Genomic DNA, 20,832 nt, shown 5'->3' with positions numbered 1-20,832 from the left:
GGCACTAGAGCAACGGCAGGTGATGAACTTTATGTCATTTGGCTCCAGGGAGGGGATCTGGGGGGCAACAGATGAGCAAGTCTGATTTCCACTCTGGGTAACTTGGGGAAAGCCATAATAAAAACTAGTTCTAGCAAACTTCTGGATAACTACAATTCAACAGAGAAGAACTAAGCTTGTATTTTGCAGAAAGAAGTCAGCTGGGCAGATCTGTCATTCTTTGATAGAATCAACAGGTACATAGTACTGAAGCTATGGAAAGCTTTTATGAAAATCCAAATATAGCCCAGTCAGACAGAATCACATACATCACTGTTGTATACTTAAATGTTCAAAAAGGGTTTTGATAAAATCCCTCACTAAAGACTTCCAATTTCTTAAAGGCATCGTGCAGTATGAGGGAAGGTTCTCTCCTGTATCAATACCTCATTGAAGGACAGCAAGCAGAGAGCACAAGTACCTGAACAGTTTTTACAACTGGAGAAGACTGCAAGCAGGGTTCCCTAGAGACATGCAGTGGCATCTCAGCTGCTTCACACGTTCACAAAGGATCTTGAAAAGGGAACAAACAGGGATGTGACACATTTGCTGATTTCACTGATGTGAATCACACTGCAGGAATTAAAGCTAACTACAGATTGTTGCAGGAGGATCTCACTGTATCAAAGCCTGGGCAAGATGGCAGATGAAATGCAATTCTGGTACAGGCACAAGTACCAGAGAGTGTGTGCACACACACTCTAAATCTGCATAAATTGGCATACAGATTGATGTCTAAGTATCAGACACCTCCACTCACAAGAGGTATCTCTGAGTTTGTGTGGACAGTGCTGTGAAAATATAACCCAGTGCTCAGGAGAGGTCACAAAAGGCAAGTGGAAGGTCAGGAATTAATAGACGAGAACAAAAAACAGAAAGCAGACCTACATCACTGTGCTGCACATATCGCTTGAAAGGTGATTCTGGTCTCCAGCAAAGACTGACAAGCAGGATCAGAAATGCAGAACAACTTCCATGTGAGGCAAGTTCAAAACTAGCAGACTCCAGCATGAAGGGGACAGCCTTGGGTGAAGGCATGGAGGTAAAGGCATGGAAGGCAGAGGACAAGTGATGAGCTGATTGTTACTCACTACTCATTCAGCACACCAGAACTAGGAGACACAAACAAGATGATCAGGCAGAAGGCTCACAGCACTCAGAAGGGAAATCTTAGTGTGCAGACTGTGTAATTTAATGACAGAGCCCCGCGCACAGGATGCTGTAGAAGCCAAAACTATAAATAGATTTGAAAAAACAGTCAGAGACATTAGTGGAAGAAAAGTCCATCAGTGGCTGTTAAAACAAAAATAGCAAGTAACTCCTGACTCAGGAAGTCTTTAAACTGTAGATTACTGCAAGCTGGGAAAGGACTGGAGAGAACCATCACTATTGCTGGCCCTATTCTCACATTGCTTTTTTACTCTGCTGCTGCTGACTGCTCTCAGGGGCAGGCCATGATATGAGGTGACCCAGCAGGAGCATACCTATATTCTTGCCTTCTCCTTAAAAGCCCAGGGCAGATCTATCTCCTGGAATTGTCCCCAGAAGACCTGAGCTGAAGAACAAGCCAGCTCAACCCAAGCTACCAATCCCTACATACTCCCCTGGCAACACCAAATCCCTACCGTGAGGCAAGGTGTATTAGCTCCAGCTCAGTACTGCATTGAAGCAGTGGCATGGTTTCTGAATTTGAGCTGGCTTGTAGATGGTCACACTGCTTTGAATGGAGGTAGGATGGACAGAAGTCTATTTGCATCCAACTAAGCAGACGTAACCTTATACTCCTCTACTGCAGCAGAACCCCTGGCACCCCATAACATCCCAAGAATGCTCCTTGTTAGGAGATGCCCTCCTGTCATCTGCTCCTGTTCGACTTCATAGTTCTTAAACACGAGTGACCACAACTGTACATAACACGATACCAGATGATGCCTGCAACACGGCATATGGAATTCCCATCTTCCCACCCCCCTTTCAACAAGAGAGTCATCCAACTTGGAAAGGTGTCCAGCTTTCCTCCAAGCATCCAACATTAGCTAGAAGGGTTTGGACTGGAGGTACACATCATGGGGATCACGTGCGAGCCCAGACCAGTCACCATAGCTGCTATTGTTTGAACAGCAAACAGCATTGCAGGGAGACGGGCAATGAATCACGCTGGGGCGAAGAAACCCTCATTCCAGATTCTTTTGAAAAAAATCCGACTAACAGAGCTCCAACCACTTCAATAGTATTTCCTGAAGACTGAAGGGTGCACATAAAAAATAATTCAATACTCTTTAGTGCCGCGTAAATAAAACTTTGCTCTGGCCAATAAGTTAGAAAGTAAAGCTAAGCAACCCACGCACACATCACCTGCATTTCTGCAATTACTTCACAATTAGACAACTGCTAAAAGCAGCTGGAGGCAAATGCAATACATTTGCTAGGAAAACACAAAATAAAACAGTGTTTCAGTGCAAAAAAATACATAAATGAGGTTATAAAGAAAGCTGTTTGGCAAAGAGTAATCAAATAAAATGAAATATGGTACATTAAGTTTGGCACTTTATGGCATTTCATTTTAGTCTTTAAGAACATCACTAAAGAAATGCCAATATACTCGATTGCGTTACTATGGTGTTCTGGAGGTTTGCAACAAACTTTTGCTGTCTTTGAAAAGAAAACTGTTACATTATTAGTAAATCTACAGAACTGAAGTTATTTAAAACCAGCATGTCTTAAAAATGTGATTGCCAGAACCAAAGTTTGTGTATAAGCATATAAAGTGCTGACACCAGTTTTTGCACAGTTGCCTGAAAACAGAAAGTACCTGTTATTTTATAATAATCAAAATGTTAATCATAGCAATGCATCAATAACAGGACTTGTGCTAAAGAAATCTATTCCATGTAATCAACTTACTTAAAACAATACAAAAATGCAAATATTCTCCTGTGGTCACTTATACCTGAAAAGGGATTCTCGTGACAGCCAGATTTCATTCTGTTTCACGGTCTTCCAAGAGAAGAGCAGCAGCAGTAAAGCAAAGAGGGTCAGAACAGTAATTCTCCACTTACTTAACCATGTCGACAGCTTTTTTAGACCGTGGACAAAAAGGATGCAGTATCCCATACTGGAAAAAAAGGAAATGGAAAAGGTACCAAAAGTTATATTCTAGTATTCCAGTTTATATGCAAGACCATTCAGTATTGCATTTATTACACAATTATAGAGGTTTTGGACTAATTATATTTTCCAGGCTAAAAAACTCCAATTCAACAGCAGTTTTTCTCAAGTCACTACACAATTTCCAAATTAATCTAAATGATAGATGCGGATGCCAGAAGTACAGTAGTGTACATAATACCACCCAGCATAATGGTAGCTTACACCAGCCCACAGAAGGCAGCTGCTTTTCTGAACAGCAAGCTGAGAAAGCATCATGTAATAACAGTAATACTAGGCACTTAACAGAGCAGTGTGGAAGTGAAAAGCATTTTAATACAGGGAAGTGTTTAAATAACTCCAGTGGTGGCCACTGTTGATTCTAGTTTTACAAATTGTGAAGCTGAGGTGGAAGAGTGAGTGTTGTAGTAAATGCCGCAGCTGGAGTGGGTGGCAGAGGCCACATCAAAAGTCAGAAGTCCCTGTCCTGGTCTTGCACAGCCATCAGGGCCAGCCCTTCCCTTTCTAATGCCCAGTCCAGAACACGTGAGATACTCTAGCAGAGCTTCTTCACTGCCCTTCCATGAAGCCACAAACGGTCTTCTTCAGTGCCCAGCCTCCCAATACTTCCATGGCTCTCCACGCATAACTACTGAGGCATTTTCTGTGAAGTGACCTGCATTTTGAACTGAAGTCTTACTCCTGTATAACCTTAAATCAATTCACTAATTGTCTACCTTACTTCAGGTGTTATGTTAATTCTTCCAGTGATGTCCCTCTGAGTTGGACATGGAGTTTTCAGTTGCTGTACTTAGCATGCAACTAATGCTACTTGGCATTTTTTAAGAGGAATTTCAATTCCTATTGCTCAAGGAATTTCATTAGTTTATCTGTAACTCTCCAATGCAGTTACTCAGCACCTGATTTAGTTTTAAGACTTAAAAGCTTAGTCCAGGCAGCTCCCGCTGAAGAAAAAAGGGGCAGAAGGGTCTGGAATAACACATGGGGACCACCAATACACAGAGGCAAAAGAGCAGACACTGGCACACCCTGAACACCAGCTGAATCCCACACTTCAGTGCATGCAGGCTGGAGGCAGACAGCTCATTGCATCTCCACATGTTTCAGCTGGAGGTCTGCAAGCTTTCCTGGTCTGTACTGAGAAAGCCGGGCAACTTCTTGGTGAGACCGTTATAAGGTGAAAAAAGCTAAGAACTCAATTCCCCTGTCAGAGGTGACCTTGCAAGGAAACATGTCATATGGCAAAAGTGAATCTGGAAATCAGAAAAAGAAAAAATTCTTATCTTCAAGGAGCTGTGAGCGTGCTTCCTGGCAATTTCTCTGCCCTCTTGGAGGGCTAGGAACACTGCTGCTGCCTGGGCTTCCTAAGGATGGTGAGAGACAATAAATCTTGCTTTTACTAAGGAGAAAAGTGCCTCTGTTGTACATACTGACCAACAGCAGGCAGTGGTGCTGTCTCTGGCACAGCACAGGTGCCATATAGAACACAGAGAGGTATAGACTAGGGGGCAAATCCAGAAACATCATCAGATCTGTGATCATTCAAAACTTCCCATTACTGTTTTAGAGTTCTCCCATTTTTCAGAAGTGGGTATCAATTATTTTTTTTCACTTAACTCTGCTTGCATTTTGCTGCAACGCATTTCCTATGGAACTTGCACTGTTTTTTTCCACAAATTCTTTTGCACGCATATGTTTATTGCACCTACATTAACTTCAAGCAGACATTTAGAGCTACAGACTGAGATGCTTGTGCCAAACAATCCAGCCTTTATAGCTATTGAACCCTACTTCTAAAACCTCTGAAAAGCTAATCTTGGTACTAAACCCTTCCTTTCCAATAAGAAATGTCTCAAAAACCTGCAGACGGTTTTCACTCTGTTATTTTGCCTTTCAGCAATTTCATCCTTCCCTTGGAATTAATTATCTGACATAAACATTATTTAATTGCTTTAGCACAAGGCCATTTTCAAAGGAATTTCCCTACACCTTCATATATTCAAGAACAGGCCTTTTCTAACAGAATTGTGAATGCGTCCAGAAAACAAAAAATGCAAACGTCAGTGTCTTGGTATTTATGTCAATCCCTGCCCCAGCTGTTGGGAATTTCTGCCTTAGCAGCAGCACTCAGTCTACTTGTCCAAGGCACAAGCCAGCACCGCGTTACAGCTTACCCAGCCACTGGAAAGGTGCTGTTTCCAGGGGTTATTCTCGAACATCTGCAGTGTATTGCCATGACAGATACAGAGAGATGCTGGGTGCTACAGAGGAGTAAGGGCTCATCTCAGGCTGCAGCTCCCATCCCAGCTGCACTGGCAACGACACAGTGCAGGTAACGCAGCAGCGCCCAGCTCTGCATGGCAGTCAGGGGCTCCCAAAGCACTTTGCAAAGGAGGTCTGCTGCGATTTTACCCTTACAGAGCAGGAACCTGACATGGCTGTAAAGTTATTTCCTCTGCTGACAGGGGTTAGCAAACACAGTCCAGGGCTCTACCCACCACACAGGGGAGAGCACTCAATGGAAACCAAGGTATCTTGCTGAAAAGGCCACAGGACTCCCTGAGAGATGAACAGGTAAGTAACCCAAAAGCAGGCTCTACCTCCACACTCAGCAAGGCAGCAAGACTACAGGATTCAGCACTGTACAGAGCGGAGCGGGTTCCCAAACGGCTGCTGGAAGGGGACTGCGTAGCGAACATACTAGAATCCCAAACTGCAAAGATGCTACAGGTAAGGCTAAAGGAATGATATTAAAGAGGGCAGGGTTGAAGCATGATTTACACTTTTACGAAATAGAGATAACTGTGACAACATTAGGACTGAGTTGTAGTTGTGCCACAATTACAGCCTAACCAGCCTATAGTCAATGTACCTGTGCTATGAAGTGCACAGGAACCCAAGAGAAAGGAAAAGAATCAGAAAGCATGAAGTAGGTGATTATTTTTATTTTCAGAACCTCATAAGTTTGGTTTAAAACCTCAGACAATTTCCTGCCAGATCACCAAGGAAAGGGTGTGGAGAACACATCCACATTATCTTGTTAGGGACCTTTTGGTGCAGAAGTCGGGTGGAGCCGCATCTTTTTGCATGGCTTTTTTAATGACATGGTCATTTCAAGCCCATCCTTTGGCTGAGGGCAGATGTTGCATTCCTGGCTACAGGTCTTTTGCAGGCCAAAGACTCCCAGAAGCACTGAAAGTGCTCACATGTCCACTGTCACCAGGAAAGCATATTTATTCGCGATTTCATGCCATTAATTGTTTGCAAAACAACTCCCTGCAACATCCCCAAAGCTATTATCCTTAGCAATTTTTGCATCTCTTTTTACATTTACACCTTAAGGCCAAATTATTAACACAAAATCAGGGCACAGTGAGATCCCTCCTCCAGATTCTATGGTCCACTCTAAAAAAAAAAAAAGTATTCACACCAATGTATTAAGCATCTGTCACAAAAACATAATTACAATACTGGTTTTATTCGTAGTCCCAAAACCACATAATCCCTCATACCTTACAACACACTTGTTTCATACTAGATTCAACATTCCTGGTACAGAAACTAGCTTTAGTAGAGCGACCATGATGTTCTGAACCAGTAAAGCACCAAGCACGGAGCTGCTGCAGCAGCAACAAGCCCTGACAGTCACTGGACCTGGAGAGACCCCCTGCAATGATTCACCCACAAGATGCAAATTCATCCCATTTCGCTTGTCCCCCACCTCACCAGGCTTCAGATGAGCCATTCGAAGTTGCCCTGAGTTTTAGCAAGTCAGCAGCTGCCCAAGCAGTGATACCATGGTGGAAAGAGCCCATACAGGTGAGACTGCAATTATCCAATTAAAGTAACTTGCCAGGTGATTCTATGACATTTCCCATGTGGCTAACTCTCCCATGACCCTGCCATCACCTACAAACACAGAGAACATTTTGAATACATTAGTTTTTCTTCTCAGTGTGAAGGGGGACTTGACTCCATATCAAACGTTAGCACTGGCTGGCCAGGAAATCAACTTCTACTCACACACATTTACAGAAAAGAATGAAAATGTCTCAAAAGGACCTTTCATCAAAGACCTGTTTGCCACTTGAAAAACTTACTCTTAAGTACTGCATTCCAGACATCTCCAAAGCTATCTGCATATTTATCTATAGGGTTGTGGGTTCAGGGTTCCTTTGGTTTTTTTGTTAACCCTAGCATTTCCTAGGGAGGGGAAGGGAAGGGAACATTTCTCCCAAAAGGGCTTTTCTCTTGGCATTGTCACCCTCTGTCAAGCAAGCACTTTTCTGAAATACTTTGTAGCAAAACCAAAACAATGGGAAACAAGTAAACCCCCTAACCCACTTATTTTTTAAATCCATTTCCTACTGGATTACTGTAAAACTGCTAAGCTTTTTTTTTCCTCTTCTGTAGGATAAGAAACAGCTTGCTATAGCAACTGTTCCCCACTGTGAAAAGTCCATGCCAGCTTCATCCCTGGGGTCAGATGTGAAGCAGGACCTGAGGAACAGCCTGACAGGTTTAACATGGTAATAGTTTTTCCACGGGCTCACAATGAGCACACTCATTACAGGTGAACCTGTGGCTTCAGAAATTCAACAAAGCTGCAGGAGAGCTCAGCAAACAGACCAACAGGCCAATGGTTTCATGATTTCTCATGTTTCAGACACTTGTGGTACTAAAGTGGTACCTTAGGCATGTCCTAAATTGCAGTGAGGGCAGGACTGCACCTGGCAGGCAAACCCCCTGTGCCATTGCCACATGTTCCTAGCAGATCGCATGCAGAGGGGTGCACAATGACAGACTGCCATCTATAATTTCCATGATTTGTTAATATTCCACCTGCAAAGCGAAGTGAGAGGAGGCACAAGCAGATGGGAATGAGGTGGCACACAGACCCCATTTCCCGTGGTACACTGCATATATTGCCCGATTAAAACAAGAGCCAAAAGAGCAGATACTTAATATTTGCAAACACTTCCTCACTAATTAGATCACAAATTCAACCCCTCCTTTGGCCATTATGGCTCCTTTCCCAAGGCAAGGCTGTTACTTGACAATGTTTACACACAGCTCCTCTCTCCCTCTGTGGATCAGGTTACTCACTTTTTAGTAAAGTCAGGAATTGTTTTGCTGCATTTGGTTCTTGGCAATGACATGTAATCAAAGACATATGTAGTTAGTGCCGCAGCCCAAGATTATCAGGATGCTCTGCTACAGCGACCTGCCTGCATTGGAAACCATCTTACCTCCTCCAGAAACTGCCTGGAGACCTACTCCTGCAGAAAGCTCCTGAAAACCAAGGCATGTTCTAGTCATGCATCTTACTGTATTTTCTGAGTTGCAACTTTGCACAGCGTAAGTTTCCACTTTCCACTCCATGGAGGAGCACGTGGGCAGAGTTCAGAGGCACTGCACGAGAGGGAACCTGCCTGGACACCAGCACTTCACACCCAGCCTTTTCTAACTCACCCAGGTAGGACTGTAAGCTCAGGAGTTAAAAAGGGTGGGAGACACTATGCTGAAAACATGCCTTCCTCGGGCTTCTTTGCAGTTATTTTAGGGATGTCAGATCTTGTGAAGTAGTTGGGTCTTTTTAAAAACTGTTTTAATCTCAACTACACAGATGTAAATGTGGAGTAAATCCACTGATTTCATCAAAGCAGTTATTCCAGATTTTAGAGCTCAATCTAGATAAGAATCCAGATACATACATACATACATATCAGTTAGGAAAAGAGTTGCCTATAAGCAGCCTGTCAAAGCATGGAAGAAATACTGCCCGGTTCAGGGGCTGCTAATGCAACAAAAGGGATTATCCCAAAACTATACTGAGACCAGAAAATGCACTTGGCTTTGACATTTCACCCCAGAGGCTCCTTCTGGGCTGCAAATCTCCTTCTTGATTTCCAGCACTTATTTAAGATGACTCCCTTTCCCTCCATAAAAACTAACCCTCACTTTCAAACTGCTCTGAAGCAAGCTTAACCCTTGAGTGCATGACTTAAAACTGAGCCCATACTCTGCTGCTGCTGCTGCCCTTCAGAGAGCAGGGAGCGCAGCCTCAAGAAAGACGGTATCTGCTGCCAGGTCCAAATGTTGAACACAAACTTTTGATTCTCTCGGTTTTGTAGTTTGCCACAAGCTTCCTAGCCCCAGTCCCACATGTATGTTACCTGGCACGACATGCTTTTCGTGCTCCCAGTCCAAGCTGCTCCAGCTCTGCAGCCTGAGCTGAGGAAACACAGTGAGAGGCAGAGCCAAAGTCAGCTGAAATGCAGCTTGCAGGCAGGGCTGTTGCTGCAGAGGAAAAAGGCAGATCACCCCTGTTAAACTCATTGGCTCTGCTCATACTTCTCTAATGGGGAGTAATTGATTGCAAAAAGCATGCTTGGCATGCCCTGTGGGCTGCTCCTGCCTCACTACACAGCAGTCAGATGCAGAAAGGAGGGCTGGCAAAAACAAGCATGGCCATGGCAGTTCTTTCTGCCCCAAAAAGCATTCTCAGGCATGCAGCTCCAGCGATGAGCAGTGCTGGAAGGGTGGCAAAGATTTTTATGGGAAATGTCAAGTTTTCCAAGGCTACAGCTGTTTGGGGCCAGGATAAAATCTGGACTTTTTAAAAAATGTTTTTGTCTGGAAAAATGGTGTATTTGTATATATATATGCTAGCTTGCCTTGGGTCACCCAGAGAAGCCGTAACTCGGAAGTGAGAGCACTCCCTGCAACCTGTAGTCAAACCACTGAGCCAGGTCAGGCTGAGAGCTGGGGATGCAGTGAGTGAGTGCACATGTAGGGCTCTGAGTTTGGGGTCCCCAGAATTCTCCAGCCTTCAAAGCCCAACTGCTGATCTGGAACAACTACACTCCACTGGTCCAAATGTATTCCAGGAATTCTGAGAAGTTTATTTTGTACTGCCAAGCTTATTGCTGGATCAAGATTTTCTCTCGCAGCTGGTACAAGGCTAGCCTAAATTCAGCAAGTTACAGGCTGGCTGATTTGACAGGAGTGCAAGCATTGGCCTAGATCAGGTCTGGATCAAACTGCCACCACCAAGTGATCCAGCAGGGTGTAGATCAGCATTAACGATGCTGGAAAAATGCTGGTGTGTGGCAGATAGACCTTGATGTCCCAACAATCAGATGAATATCCTGCCCGAAGAGGCAGTTCTGGGCTACATCCATCCAACTGTCCATTTCTGTTGTCCATGTCCTTTTGACCATAAACTCCATCTTAGGTTGGAGAAGTATTTTGTTTCCAACCTTTTTATCTAAAGTTTCATTGTACTCAGCACACCTTGGCAAAAAGTTTTAACTAAAATGTCATATTTTCCATGGGAAAATGTTGTATCAAAGCTTTCTCAACCAGTTAGGACCACAAGGGAAAAACCTGCTGGAGTGGTCTCATTTTTGGACTAAATGTCCAAAGGCAAGGAGGGTGCAGTCTGTGTCTCTGTCACACGTGGGCAGCCAGCAGCATTCTCTATGCATCTCTGCATCATCACTGGTCTGGAGTTTTGGGGACAAAGGAAAACGTGTTGTTTAAATTGCGGGTCTCCCAGTAATGATGACATGGAATTAGGGTGTTTTTTTTTTCTTGGTTACTAGAGATGTTAAAAGACTTCAGGGTCCACCATCAAGGTATAATATTTAGCATACAAAATAAATGCCATGGGAAAAACCAAGCCTAACAGCTCAGAAACATCAGTGTGGCAGCTAAGGAACTGGCAGCGTACTTACCTTACTACTGAGTCTGCTGAATAAAATGTCAAATTTCACCAGAATTAAGAAGCCTTTTCCTGGAATAAGGTCTTCAAGTTCTAACACAGAGAATCATACACACTGGCAGAATACATCTAATTGGCAAACGTACATTGTGAATTAGTGTTAGACTTTGTCCTTGGCTCTAAATTAAAAGCTGTGCAGGCCTATATTAAAGACACTCAGACATGATCGGCTAAGTCATCAAAATGATTTACCTCCACTAGCAATGTGGTCCTCTAGTCAGAACCTGGTGTAATTACAGAAAATGCAGGAACTCTTATTTTCCTTATTAGAGAGAAAATATGGACTAGAAATGAATGATTTCGCTAACCTTTGAATGGCTATTAAACATTTGGACACATTTTCCTTCCCTTCCTTCTAGTAAATCACGTGATAAACGAACCCGCTTCATTAGAGTGTTTGAGTCCAAGATTTCACTTCCAACAGATTCCTATTTGAAATATTTACAGGTAATACAGAACTTTTCAGGCTCTTGATTACTATATGCATTATGGAAAGAAAACATTTTATAAATGAAAGATCTGACATAATTCCATGGAGATGCCACAGAAATTTCCCTAAGTCTTCCATATTTCACTGGGGAAGGGTTTGTATGCTACAGTTATAATTAAATTACCGTAATAACTTCTAGAATTCTATAGCAGGAACATAATTTCCCATTCAATTCCATCACAAATATTCAAAATCTTTGCGTATGATACTGTTTTCTATTAAACTTCATGAGGCATCTTCTTAAGGGCACCATATTCCCTTGTAAATAAGAATTCCTCTTTTAATCAATATGACCAAGTAAATAATTTCCAAAAGATGACACTAACTTAATTACTATTTTTAAAAGGCAATTTCCTTACATATCTGTATTATTTTCAAGAGCAGAATCAATTTGTTGAAGATTTTCCTTTAACCTAATACCAAAAAATATTTCCAATATAGCCATTAATGCTCATACTCCACACAAATTTAGCTTCTTCCTGAATTGATTGTACATGGCTAAAACACAACGTTTCTCAAAAGCGTATTTTAAATTTAGTTAAAATAACACAAGACGGCAGTCTAGACCAAACATGCCATGAGCTAATCTTTTTCAGCTTTCTTTGCAGAATCATTTCAGCTTTTATTCTTACATCTTTACTGCCTTTTGCCAAAATGTATGGCACTAGCATCTCAGCATTTCTTGCCTGCATTAACAGAGGATGGATGCTTTGATTCCCTCTTGAAGTGATTAACATGGGTGGGCAAGCCCTCAAAAGCTAGGAGCTTAAGTCTGGATATGCACCTGAAAGGCAGCTGCTTGCAGCTTTCAGCCCTTCTACAAGCAGTTACTTCTCACGCATTAACGAGAACTCTGTCTGTCCACTTCCAAAAGGCAAAGCAGAGTTACTATCCCTGTTTAGTACATGGGGAATCAGAATGGGAGTTGGGAGTTGCTTGCCTCAGCCGAGGTCCCCACCTTCTCACCTCCAGCCACAAGCTACTTTGCAGACCGCTGCTTGCTGCTTGTAGTGATGCCCTGGAGCTTGAACAGGCAGGCACCCTCATGGTAAAGAGGGACCAGGTTGGGGCTGAGGTCTGTCCCACTTCCATCACATAATACCCTCCTAGTCCCCTCCCAGTGCCTTCAGGTCCATGGCTGAATTACAGGCAATATAACCCAGTTCACTCCTGAACTTCAGCTGCTCCATGGCCCTCACAAGAGCAGCAACAATAGAGCAAGGCACTGAAATGATGTTTAAGAAAACGAAACAGGTGTAACTTGTATTCCATATCTGAATTCCAAATGAATTGTGGATTTAACTTGAAAGCAGGCAAAAAGCTTAATTATGTTGCTAAACTGAGCTCAGGGAGCAGGTAAACTGTCTCCATGGAGTCAATGGGACTTTCACTGCTGCCTTCACTGAGGTCAGGGTTTGACTCCAATTGAAAAGAGAAGCTTCTTCTGTAAACCAGATGATCCCTTACAGGATCTGATCTAATACTGAAGGAATTCTAAAGGGTAAACAGGAATTCAGCTCCTGGTGAACGTGTAGCTTCAAATCACATTAAAGAAAGGGGTAGCAAAGAAAACTGAAAATACAACACCACCCCATTACGCAAGTCTTTAAGTCCATTTACCAGTCTTTAAGAAAATGAAGATAATGTTGAGAGCATAACATGCTCCCAGAAGACAGAAGCACCAGTAAGTCCCATCCTTAAGTGGCTGCCTTGAAAGCAATGGGGACTTCTGCTCAGGGATATTCAGATTCATAAAAACTACAGATGAATGCACTACCTAACAGGTTTTTTTTTTTCCTCCAATTACAAAAGTTAATAATGTATGGAATCGCACTAATTGGAACGAATGCATTAGCACAAAAAATCAGAAACATGCTCTGTGCAAAGGCAAAAATTCATAACGTGCCTGCTTTGCTATGGCACAGGGAAAGCTTTAAGTTTTAACATGATGTGTTAAGTTCCTGAAAAATACAAGTGCACTTTTTTCTGCATGCTGGCTGTCTTGCGGATTTTGAGATTGACGCTGAAGCAAATGCCATCCTGTATATAGCAGTGATCTCATCTAGTATTGACAATTAGGGTTGCAACATCAACTCTTGATATAATGAGAAGCTGGTTAAAAAAATGACAGTAACTCATAATTGCCTGTGCTGGGAAAGAGTAACTGTGCACTCTGCAACCCACTCATTGGAATATCTGCCATGAATGAGTTAACAAAAAAATGGTGCAGGTACCACTGGATTGCCTATTGCTTTCAGCATATTGGAAATAAGCCATGTAGCAATGTTTTGCTTGATTTGTTGGTTCATATAAGGTTTTGAAAACTGCTTAAGTTGTCCAGCTACGATACAGCCACCCAGCCAGGAGCCACTGCTATCAGGGTAGCAGTGAAAGATGAGGAAAACATACAAACTGCTCTGGTAGGAAAGGTCCGATCCCTTAAGTTGAGAGCAACCCCAGGTCTGCTGATACGTCAGTAGGGTGGGCAGCTCCTGGATGGCTCGAGTTTGCATTGCCCCTCCAGTTTCTGCATGGTGAAGGGCAACACAGAGGAAGAGCTAGTGCTCCTTTTTAAGTACAGACAAATTGCTCACAGCTCAGAATAACTGGATGCACATACTTGTTCTGGATTTTCAAACAATTAGGCTGTCTGTGCTGTTCTGAGCAGCATTAGCAGATACACAGTAAGCATAATTACATTTACATTTTGAAGAGAGGAAAACCCACAGTGGTTTAAGTCTTTCACTGATCTAGCTATTTATCATGATGCATTTCTGGAAAACTGTGGCCTACGGAGTTGTACCCTGTCCACCACTCCCAAGATACTTATTTCACACCCCTAGCCCCCCTGAAAACAAGTTTTCCCCTCTTAAGAATAAGAAAACAACAACAAAATTAAAACTAAAAGCTAAAAGACAATAAATTGTTTTCCTATGAAATTTTTCAGGTTAAAGTAAATACTATTATTAAAAATTCCTAATTTAAACAAATAAATGCTTGTAACCCTCAAATGACAACTAAATGCAATATATGTTTTCTCCAAATATTTCTGTTTTGCTAAAGCCAATTAAAGACAACATTCAACCATTTTGACTTAGCTTCTAACCCTCTCCCCCGAGGTACAGCTGCAAACAGAAGAGGAATTGTTCTAAATACTCATCAATCCCCAGAAGGCAAAGCCCAGCCATATAACTAGACATCAAGCAAAAGGCTTATTCCTTGTTCCTTTCTATTTACAACAATTTTTACATAAATCCTTGGGTTCTTACTTAACTTTTATTGAAAATAAAATGCTTGACATTTTGCCCAGGTAATTACTGAGCAACACTAAATTAGGACTTTAGGCTGTGACACACATACACTCTGTCATATCCATAAATATTAATAAAAGGTTATTGCCTGAAACAGAGACAGAAAAACACCTTCCAGCATAAGCCCAAAACCAAAGATCACTGAGTTCTCTCCATCTGATTGAGGACTTTTATCTAAATAAAGCTGAATGACAGTTTCTGACCTGCTAAGTTTTAAAGAAGGAATGGCAAAAGGGAGGCAGAGCCCTTTTCAAGATGTAGCAGAAGAAAACCACTAAAGGCTGTTCTAAACAAAGAACAAAGAACCACAGCCCTTCATAAAGCCATCACCATTAAACTGCCACGCTCCCAAAAGCAAAAAATAAACCCCACAATTTTTGTTCTGCCATATTCTTGAATGTTCACAGAAGTCCCCCTCACCACTCATATCATTTTGCACCCAGAGGGTGTAAGAGAGCTCACTTCTTGGTAACTACGAGCCAAGAGCTCAGCTCTCTTCAGATCCTTTGGCTGGAAACTGCCCATCATGCCTGCAAACTGCCCAGGTTTGCCTTCACTTTTCACACCAGCTGCCTGCCGGCCTGGGGTAAGAGCAAAAGCCAAACATGAGTGATCTGAGCAAAGTATGAGATCCAGGGACTCTGACACAGACCTACTCTGGAGAAATCGTTTAATCCTTCTACCTCAGTTTTCCTGCCTGAAAAAAAGCAGCAACTATCAATTACCTACTTTGTAGGTCATATATTTGCAAAGCCCTCAGGGAAATAAAAAGCATTATACAAACTATATGCTCACATGTTAACGCTGATTAATTTTCTCTGCGCAAACATCACTTTTTCTTCTTCATTGCCCCTCCTCTCATTATATCAGCAGTCTCATCTGGAGGACGATGAGGAACTGCTGACAGCTGAAGTATTTTCCGCAGTTGTTCTTTTGAGATTCAGAAATGCAACCACTCGACACAGCCCTGTGTTCAGCTGACTGTTTCCTTAATAGCTTTGCGCTTTCATGTGTTTCCTCATTTTCTGTTACATGAATTTAAAGCAATCGGATTTCCAAGTTAATTTGAAATGATGCAAGTTCCATTAGTTGAGGGTATCGTTTGCAAAATAACTCCGAGGGACAACTTTCAGTCACTATGCTTTCAGGTATACTCTCAGCAAACAAAAGCAGGGCTGGTGATATGAATAAAATCATCAGGATTGGACCCAAAAAGCATGTCAGTATATAGCAGAGCACAGAGACACAGCCTAACTGCATAGTAAATGCAACGGCTCCTACACACCCTGAGTTTTACACCAGTGAGCAGCCCTTCTGTGATACACCAGTGAGCAGCCCTTTTGTGATAGTGCTTATACAAACGACAATCAGAATATGCATACAGGTTTGCAAAAGACCACCCATAACCGGTTGTCAAAGGATTTTTGGATCCACATTTTCCGAGGAATACAATTTAAATATTTTGTGGAGTAAAACAATGGTAGTTCCCATTAGACGTAACAGATCCTGACTCTCTGTACCTGAGGGTAGAATTGGGCTTTCTGACTTAGAGCACCCAGGACTGACCATTTGTGCTCATGGCTGGAACAAACCGCACCGGCACAAGTTGCCCAGAGAGGCTGTGGAGTTTTCCTCCTTGGATACAGTAAAAGGCTGTCTGTACACACACCCAGACAACTGGCTGGAGGTGGCCCTGCTTGAGCAGGGAGTTTGGACCAGATGACCTCCAGAGGTTCTTTCCAACCTCAGGTATCCTAGGATTCTGTGAAATAGGCAATGGTCTGGTGCATCTTAAATGAGTGTCTTCTGACTGCCACTGCAGCCACTGGTCTGGATACTGTGGAGATGTCACAAGTAACACTTGAGTAAATGTAATCGGAAGCACCCAGACTGCCACCCACGCAACAGTTGTTAGAGGCTGGAACTGAGGGAAATCCCAGGGCAGAGGCTGAGGGATGGAGAAGTGGTTGGATTTTCCTCATCCTCTCCAAAAACTGCAAATCCTCCACTCTTAGATGTGTATGCAGTCAATAGCTTACAGGCAGGAGGCCATGCACGTATTCTGTAACTGAAGCTGGCAGCCCTTTAAAGACAGCAATAGTCGCCTTCGTTTTTACTGACCACCTAATGTAGTGGGAAAGTTGAGCAATACCACAATAAAAAATACGACAGGTTAAATTTTCAGCTGCTGTCCTTAAGGTGAAGACATTGAACAATTTAAGTTGATAATGCTACTAAGAAAAAAGTCTTGGGAGGACAATCCTTAAGAAACAACACCTCACCTCTGTATTGAGCTGTTTCAAGCACACCAAAAATCTGTATAAAAGGAAAAAAGAAAAAAAAAAAAAAGGATTTTGGGTAGCTTTGCTCCTGCCAAGCAATCTGCTCTCAACTGACTATAAAATCTCTCATGCTATCACGCCAAAACTCAAAAGGCAGAGAACACACTGACTAGAAATACAATGTTTGAAGTACTGTAAAGGGAAGAAGCAATCATGCCTGCTTTTAGAAAATGGGATGGTGGTCTCATTAGAAAGGAATTCAATTGCAATAGTTACCTCGGCATGTAAAGGACTCGCTCTGCCACCACAAATCCCACCCTGAAGAAGAGGTTGCTGGCTGGGATGAATGGGAAAACCAGGAACAACAAGCCAACCAAAACTTCTTTGTGTTCCAGTTTCTGCAATAACACAAAATCAAACAAATATCAACTAAAAAAATCCAACTTAATTTACCACTAACTTCCCCTTTTCCTTTTGAGATACTTACTCATAAAAAAAGCTACTTAGATTAACATTTGATATGTTTTGCATTAAAAAGAAATTGTTCCAAGACACTGTTCTTCCACATTTACGCAGTTTGTGCTTCTGATATGGCTAGAAAGTGCACAAACACTAACCACAGTATTATTACTCTTGGTATCTTTCCCAAGGTCAGCTCTATTGCATGCAGCTCTCTTGAGATGGCATAGGTAGTACTTAAAATATACCCCATATTGGTAATATGTAAGCATAAAATAGTGTGAATGTATACATTAGCAGGTCTACCACAGTGTGGCTGTATGTAAATACACAAATGCATATCACATACACACAGATTGCTGTGTTCAGTCCTAAATGTTTATAACTGAGAAAAATCTGTTCGATCAGTCACATTTAGTCTAAAGAAAACTAGCCCCAACTGGCACATTAATGCAGTCATTTTATCCCTTTTGAGACAATATCTGAATCTGAAATGATACATTTGCACACAAGATCTCCAAACTCATATGGAGTTGGAAATTTGAGACATGCTATTATGTTAAAATTAATGTCTTTAATTTGAGCTGAGTTAATGCTCTTCACTTGAGCTTACTTCAATGTTGGCTTGTTCTTTGAGGAGAAATCGAATTGCCACATGCAATTTGAAACAACTGTGATCTGCGCGGCCAACACAAGCATCTCAGGATGCCATGATCCACAACGGCCGCCATTCCTGCCGTGGAGAGACCCAAGCCTCTTTGGGCAAGTTGAGTTTCAGATTTAGCTCCACCCCAAGAGCGTGAATCAGCTCATGCTTTCTGTTGATGATCTCAAAGAACGACATCAGGCTAACAGAACTGTAGCATTAGGTCTGTTAAACCACCCAGGCAGCCATCTGGGCTTTCCTGCCCTGCACTACTGCTGCCTCACCAGCACCCTTCTGCAGCCATTGGGAGAAGCTTTGTCACACTTAGAAACAGATGCAACCAGAATCACGTAATGGTTGCAGCACCTTCTAATTGTTGTGGGCAATTTCTCAACTTTGGAGAGCAAATTGACTTCTCTTTACTGGAGGGATCTAAATTTAGAAACAAGATTGAGTAGAGGAATGGAGTCTGATCAATGAGGTAGGGCCAAGCAGCACAACCTGTCTTGCTTTTGCGTGGTTACAGACTGCAACACCAGTTACCACTGGCCTAGTCAGTGGCTGAAATTCGGAAGTCCCAGTATTAAAATATATTCATCTTATTCTGTGGGAAAGACAATGAACACTTTCTATGGGTACCAAATGCAAGGGTGCATGTCAGGAGCCTTTGGTGTCACTTTAGAGGAGCTGAACCACAGGATCACAAAAAAGTGCACTGGCTTCCCCTGGCTCAAAGAGGAAGCACAAGACAGAAAAGGAAGCAGAGTTAACGTTTCCAGACTTCTTTACCAATATCTGCTTTAAACAGCACCACAATTACCTGCTTTTATTATCTGCTTTTTCAGTATCTTGGAATCACAGTTACTAGTGCCTTCTTGCAGTCACAATAGCACCTAAAATACATTATTCCCAGAGCTGAAGCTGACACCAGTCCATAAAGCTGATGAGCAGAGGTGCCTGGTAATGGTCATTTTGGCTTGTAATTACAATGGAAAACTGAATAAGGGGGGAAAAAAATATTTCTTAACTCTGAATGCAAATTGTCAGTCCTAGCTCGTGTCCAGCTTCCCTCCCACCCAGCTATGGACATGTACTCCATTTGCCTCCTGCCATTTGACAGTTCCTTCCCACCTTGTCTGGCCTAATTATGGTGCCTATTTGCTGCTACCACTCTACATCCCAGAGGTTTAACAATGACCCGAAGGCACAAAAAGGTTGTTGGGCCAAAGGGAGTGCACTGCTAATGCAGAAAATGTTCTCTGTCCCCAGGATACACTCTTGCTTTCAAATGAACCAGCTATCAAATATTGCTCCAGTTGCTCGTTAAATCAATAATTGGGAAACCAACCTCCAGTTAACATCCTTAGGAAGGACACTGTGTTATTCAAGGCTGCAGCATTGCAGATAAGCAAAGGAAACTGAATGCTGGAGAAAGACAAAACCTGTACAACAAATAGGAAAGAGGAAAATGTGGGAATTGGTTCAGCTGAAGGAGAAAGCAGTATTGTGTGCCCTTTCTCTCTCCGTAACAAGTCACAGCTCTAGACTAATGCCATTGAGGGCTGCCAGCTCAGTCCCTTGGGCAGGGCTCAGAGACAGGAGCCCAGCACTCGCAAAACAGCCTCACAGAGCAGCAGAGCCCTCTGTGGTGCTTCTTATTTCTGAAACAAGAAGCATCTGGCAGTGCCCTTTTTAAAGCATTTGGTTCAGACAGACGCTTTTGTGAAGGGCTGGTCCTTGAAGGCCAGGCTTCAGTCATTTTGTGCTACACATGGTCCTGCCTGCCAGCCAGCAGGTCAAACTGCTAAGTGTGTGCTGCAGTCACTCCAGAGCTCAGTGGGGGTTTCTCTACTCTACCCAGCCATTAACTTCTCCAAAAGTTGTATGGGCACTTCATGTGTTTGACATGCGCACCCTGCAGATGGGTCCTGCCTGGGAGGAGAGGCTGGGGAGATCCCCTGGGCAGGAGAGCAGGTTAGGGTTGCTGGTCACCTGGAACTCATCTGTGCCCATTAATGAGACAGTCTGGATGCAGCCTCTGGTACAAGTAATTCCTAAACCACTGGCTGCCCATGATTCAGAATTTATACTGGAGGAAATAGTTACCCTATTCACAGCCAGATCTTATTTCCCACTTCCCTAAATAGTTTCTACTGGCCAATTAGATACTGAGCAAAACCAGCCTTTGCCCTGACCAAAAAGCTGCACATTCTTCTATCCCAGCCTTGCGAGAGCTCTCCCTGCCTTCCCAGCAAGGGCTAACACCTGCTCACCAAGGCAGCTCAGAGAAAACAGAAAAAGGGACAGAAATGCAACCATGTGTCTTGAAAGGATTCTGTGTACCACAGGTGATAACCCTAGACAGCTAAAACCTAACTGCACAAGTCTCATAAGACACCACATTCTCCTTTATCTTTTTCCCTATCAAAATTTACTTAGCAGATTCAGCTTTTATTTCCCCTTCCCCTGGAGAGGCTGGTGGGTTTATAAATGAGTAGACAAGCGGAACATAACGGCTCAAGAACATCAGGGACTGGTACTGTAGGGCTGCGGGAACAGAGTGCAGCAGGATCTTCCACTCGACACAAGCCACAGAGGATGCCCTCCATGTGTTCTTTAAATAAAAAAAACCAACAACAACCTGTAGCTTG

General features: G+C 42.8%; 1 protein-coding gene across 2 annotated transcripts in view; it reads right to left on the bottom strand.

Moving 5' to 3' along the window:
* Positions 1 to 20,832, bottom strand: part of TMTC1 (transmembrane O-mannosyltransferase targeting cadherins 1) — a 147,157-nt gene that overhangs the window by 45,750 nt on the left and 80,575 nt on the right. For both annotated transcript variants that reach the window (XM_056341142.1, XM_056341141.1), the window contains exons 9-10: positions 17,353 to 17,474; positions 2,990 to 3,154 (exon numbers count right to left, since the gene is read on the bottom strand). In XM_056341142.1, the coding sequence (XP_056197117.1) occupies positions 2,990 to 3,154; positions 17,353 to 17,474 (287 nt within the window). The remainder of the gene's footprint in view (positions 1 to 2,989; positions 3,155 to 17,352; positions 17,475 to 20,832) is intronic.

Source organism: Falco biarmicus, chromosome 5, assembly GCF_023638135.1.
Source record: "Falco biarmicus isolate bFalBia1 chromosome 5, bFalBia1.pri, whole genome shotgun sequence".
NCBI lineage: Eukaryota > Metazoa > Chordata > Aves > Falconiformes > Falconidae > Falco > Falco biarmicus.
The sequence above is the reverse complement of the archived record's forward strand: the minus strand, read 5'-3'. Positions and strand labels throughout refer to the sequence as shown.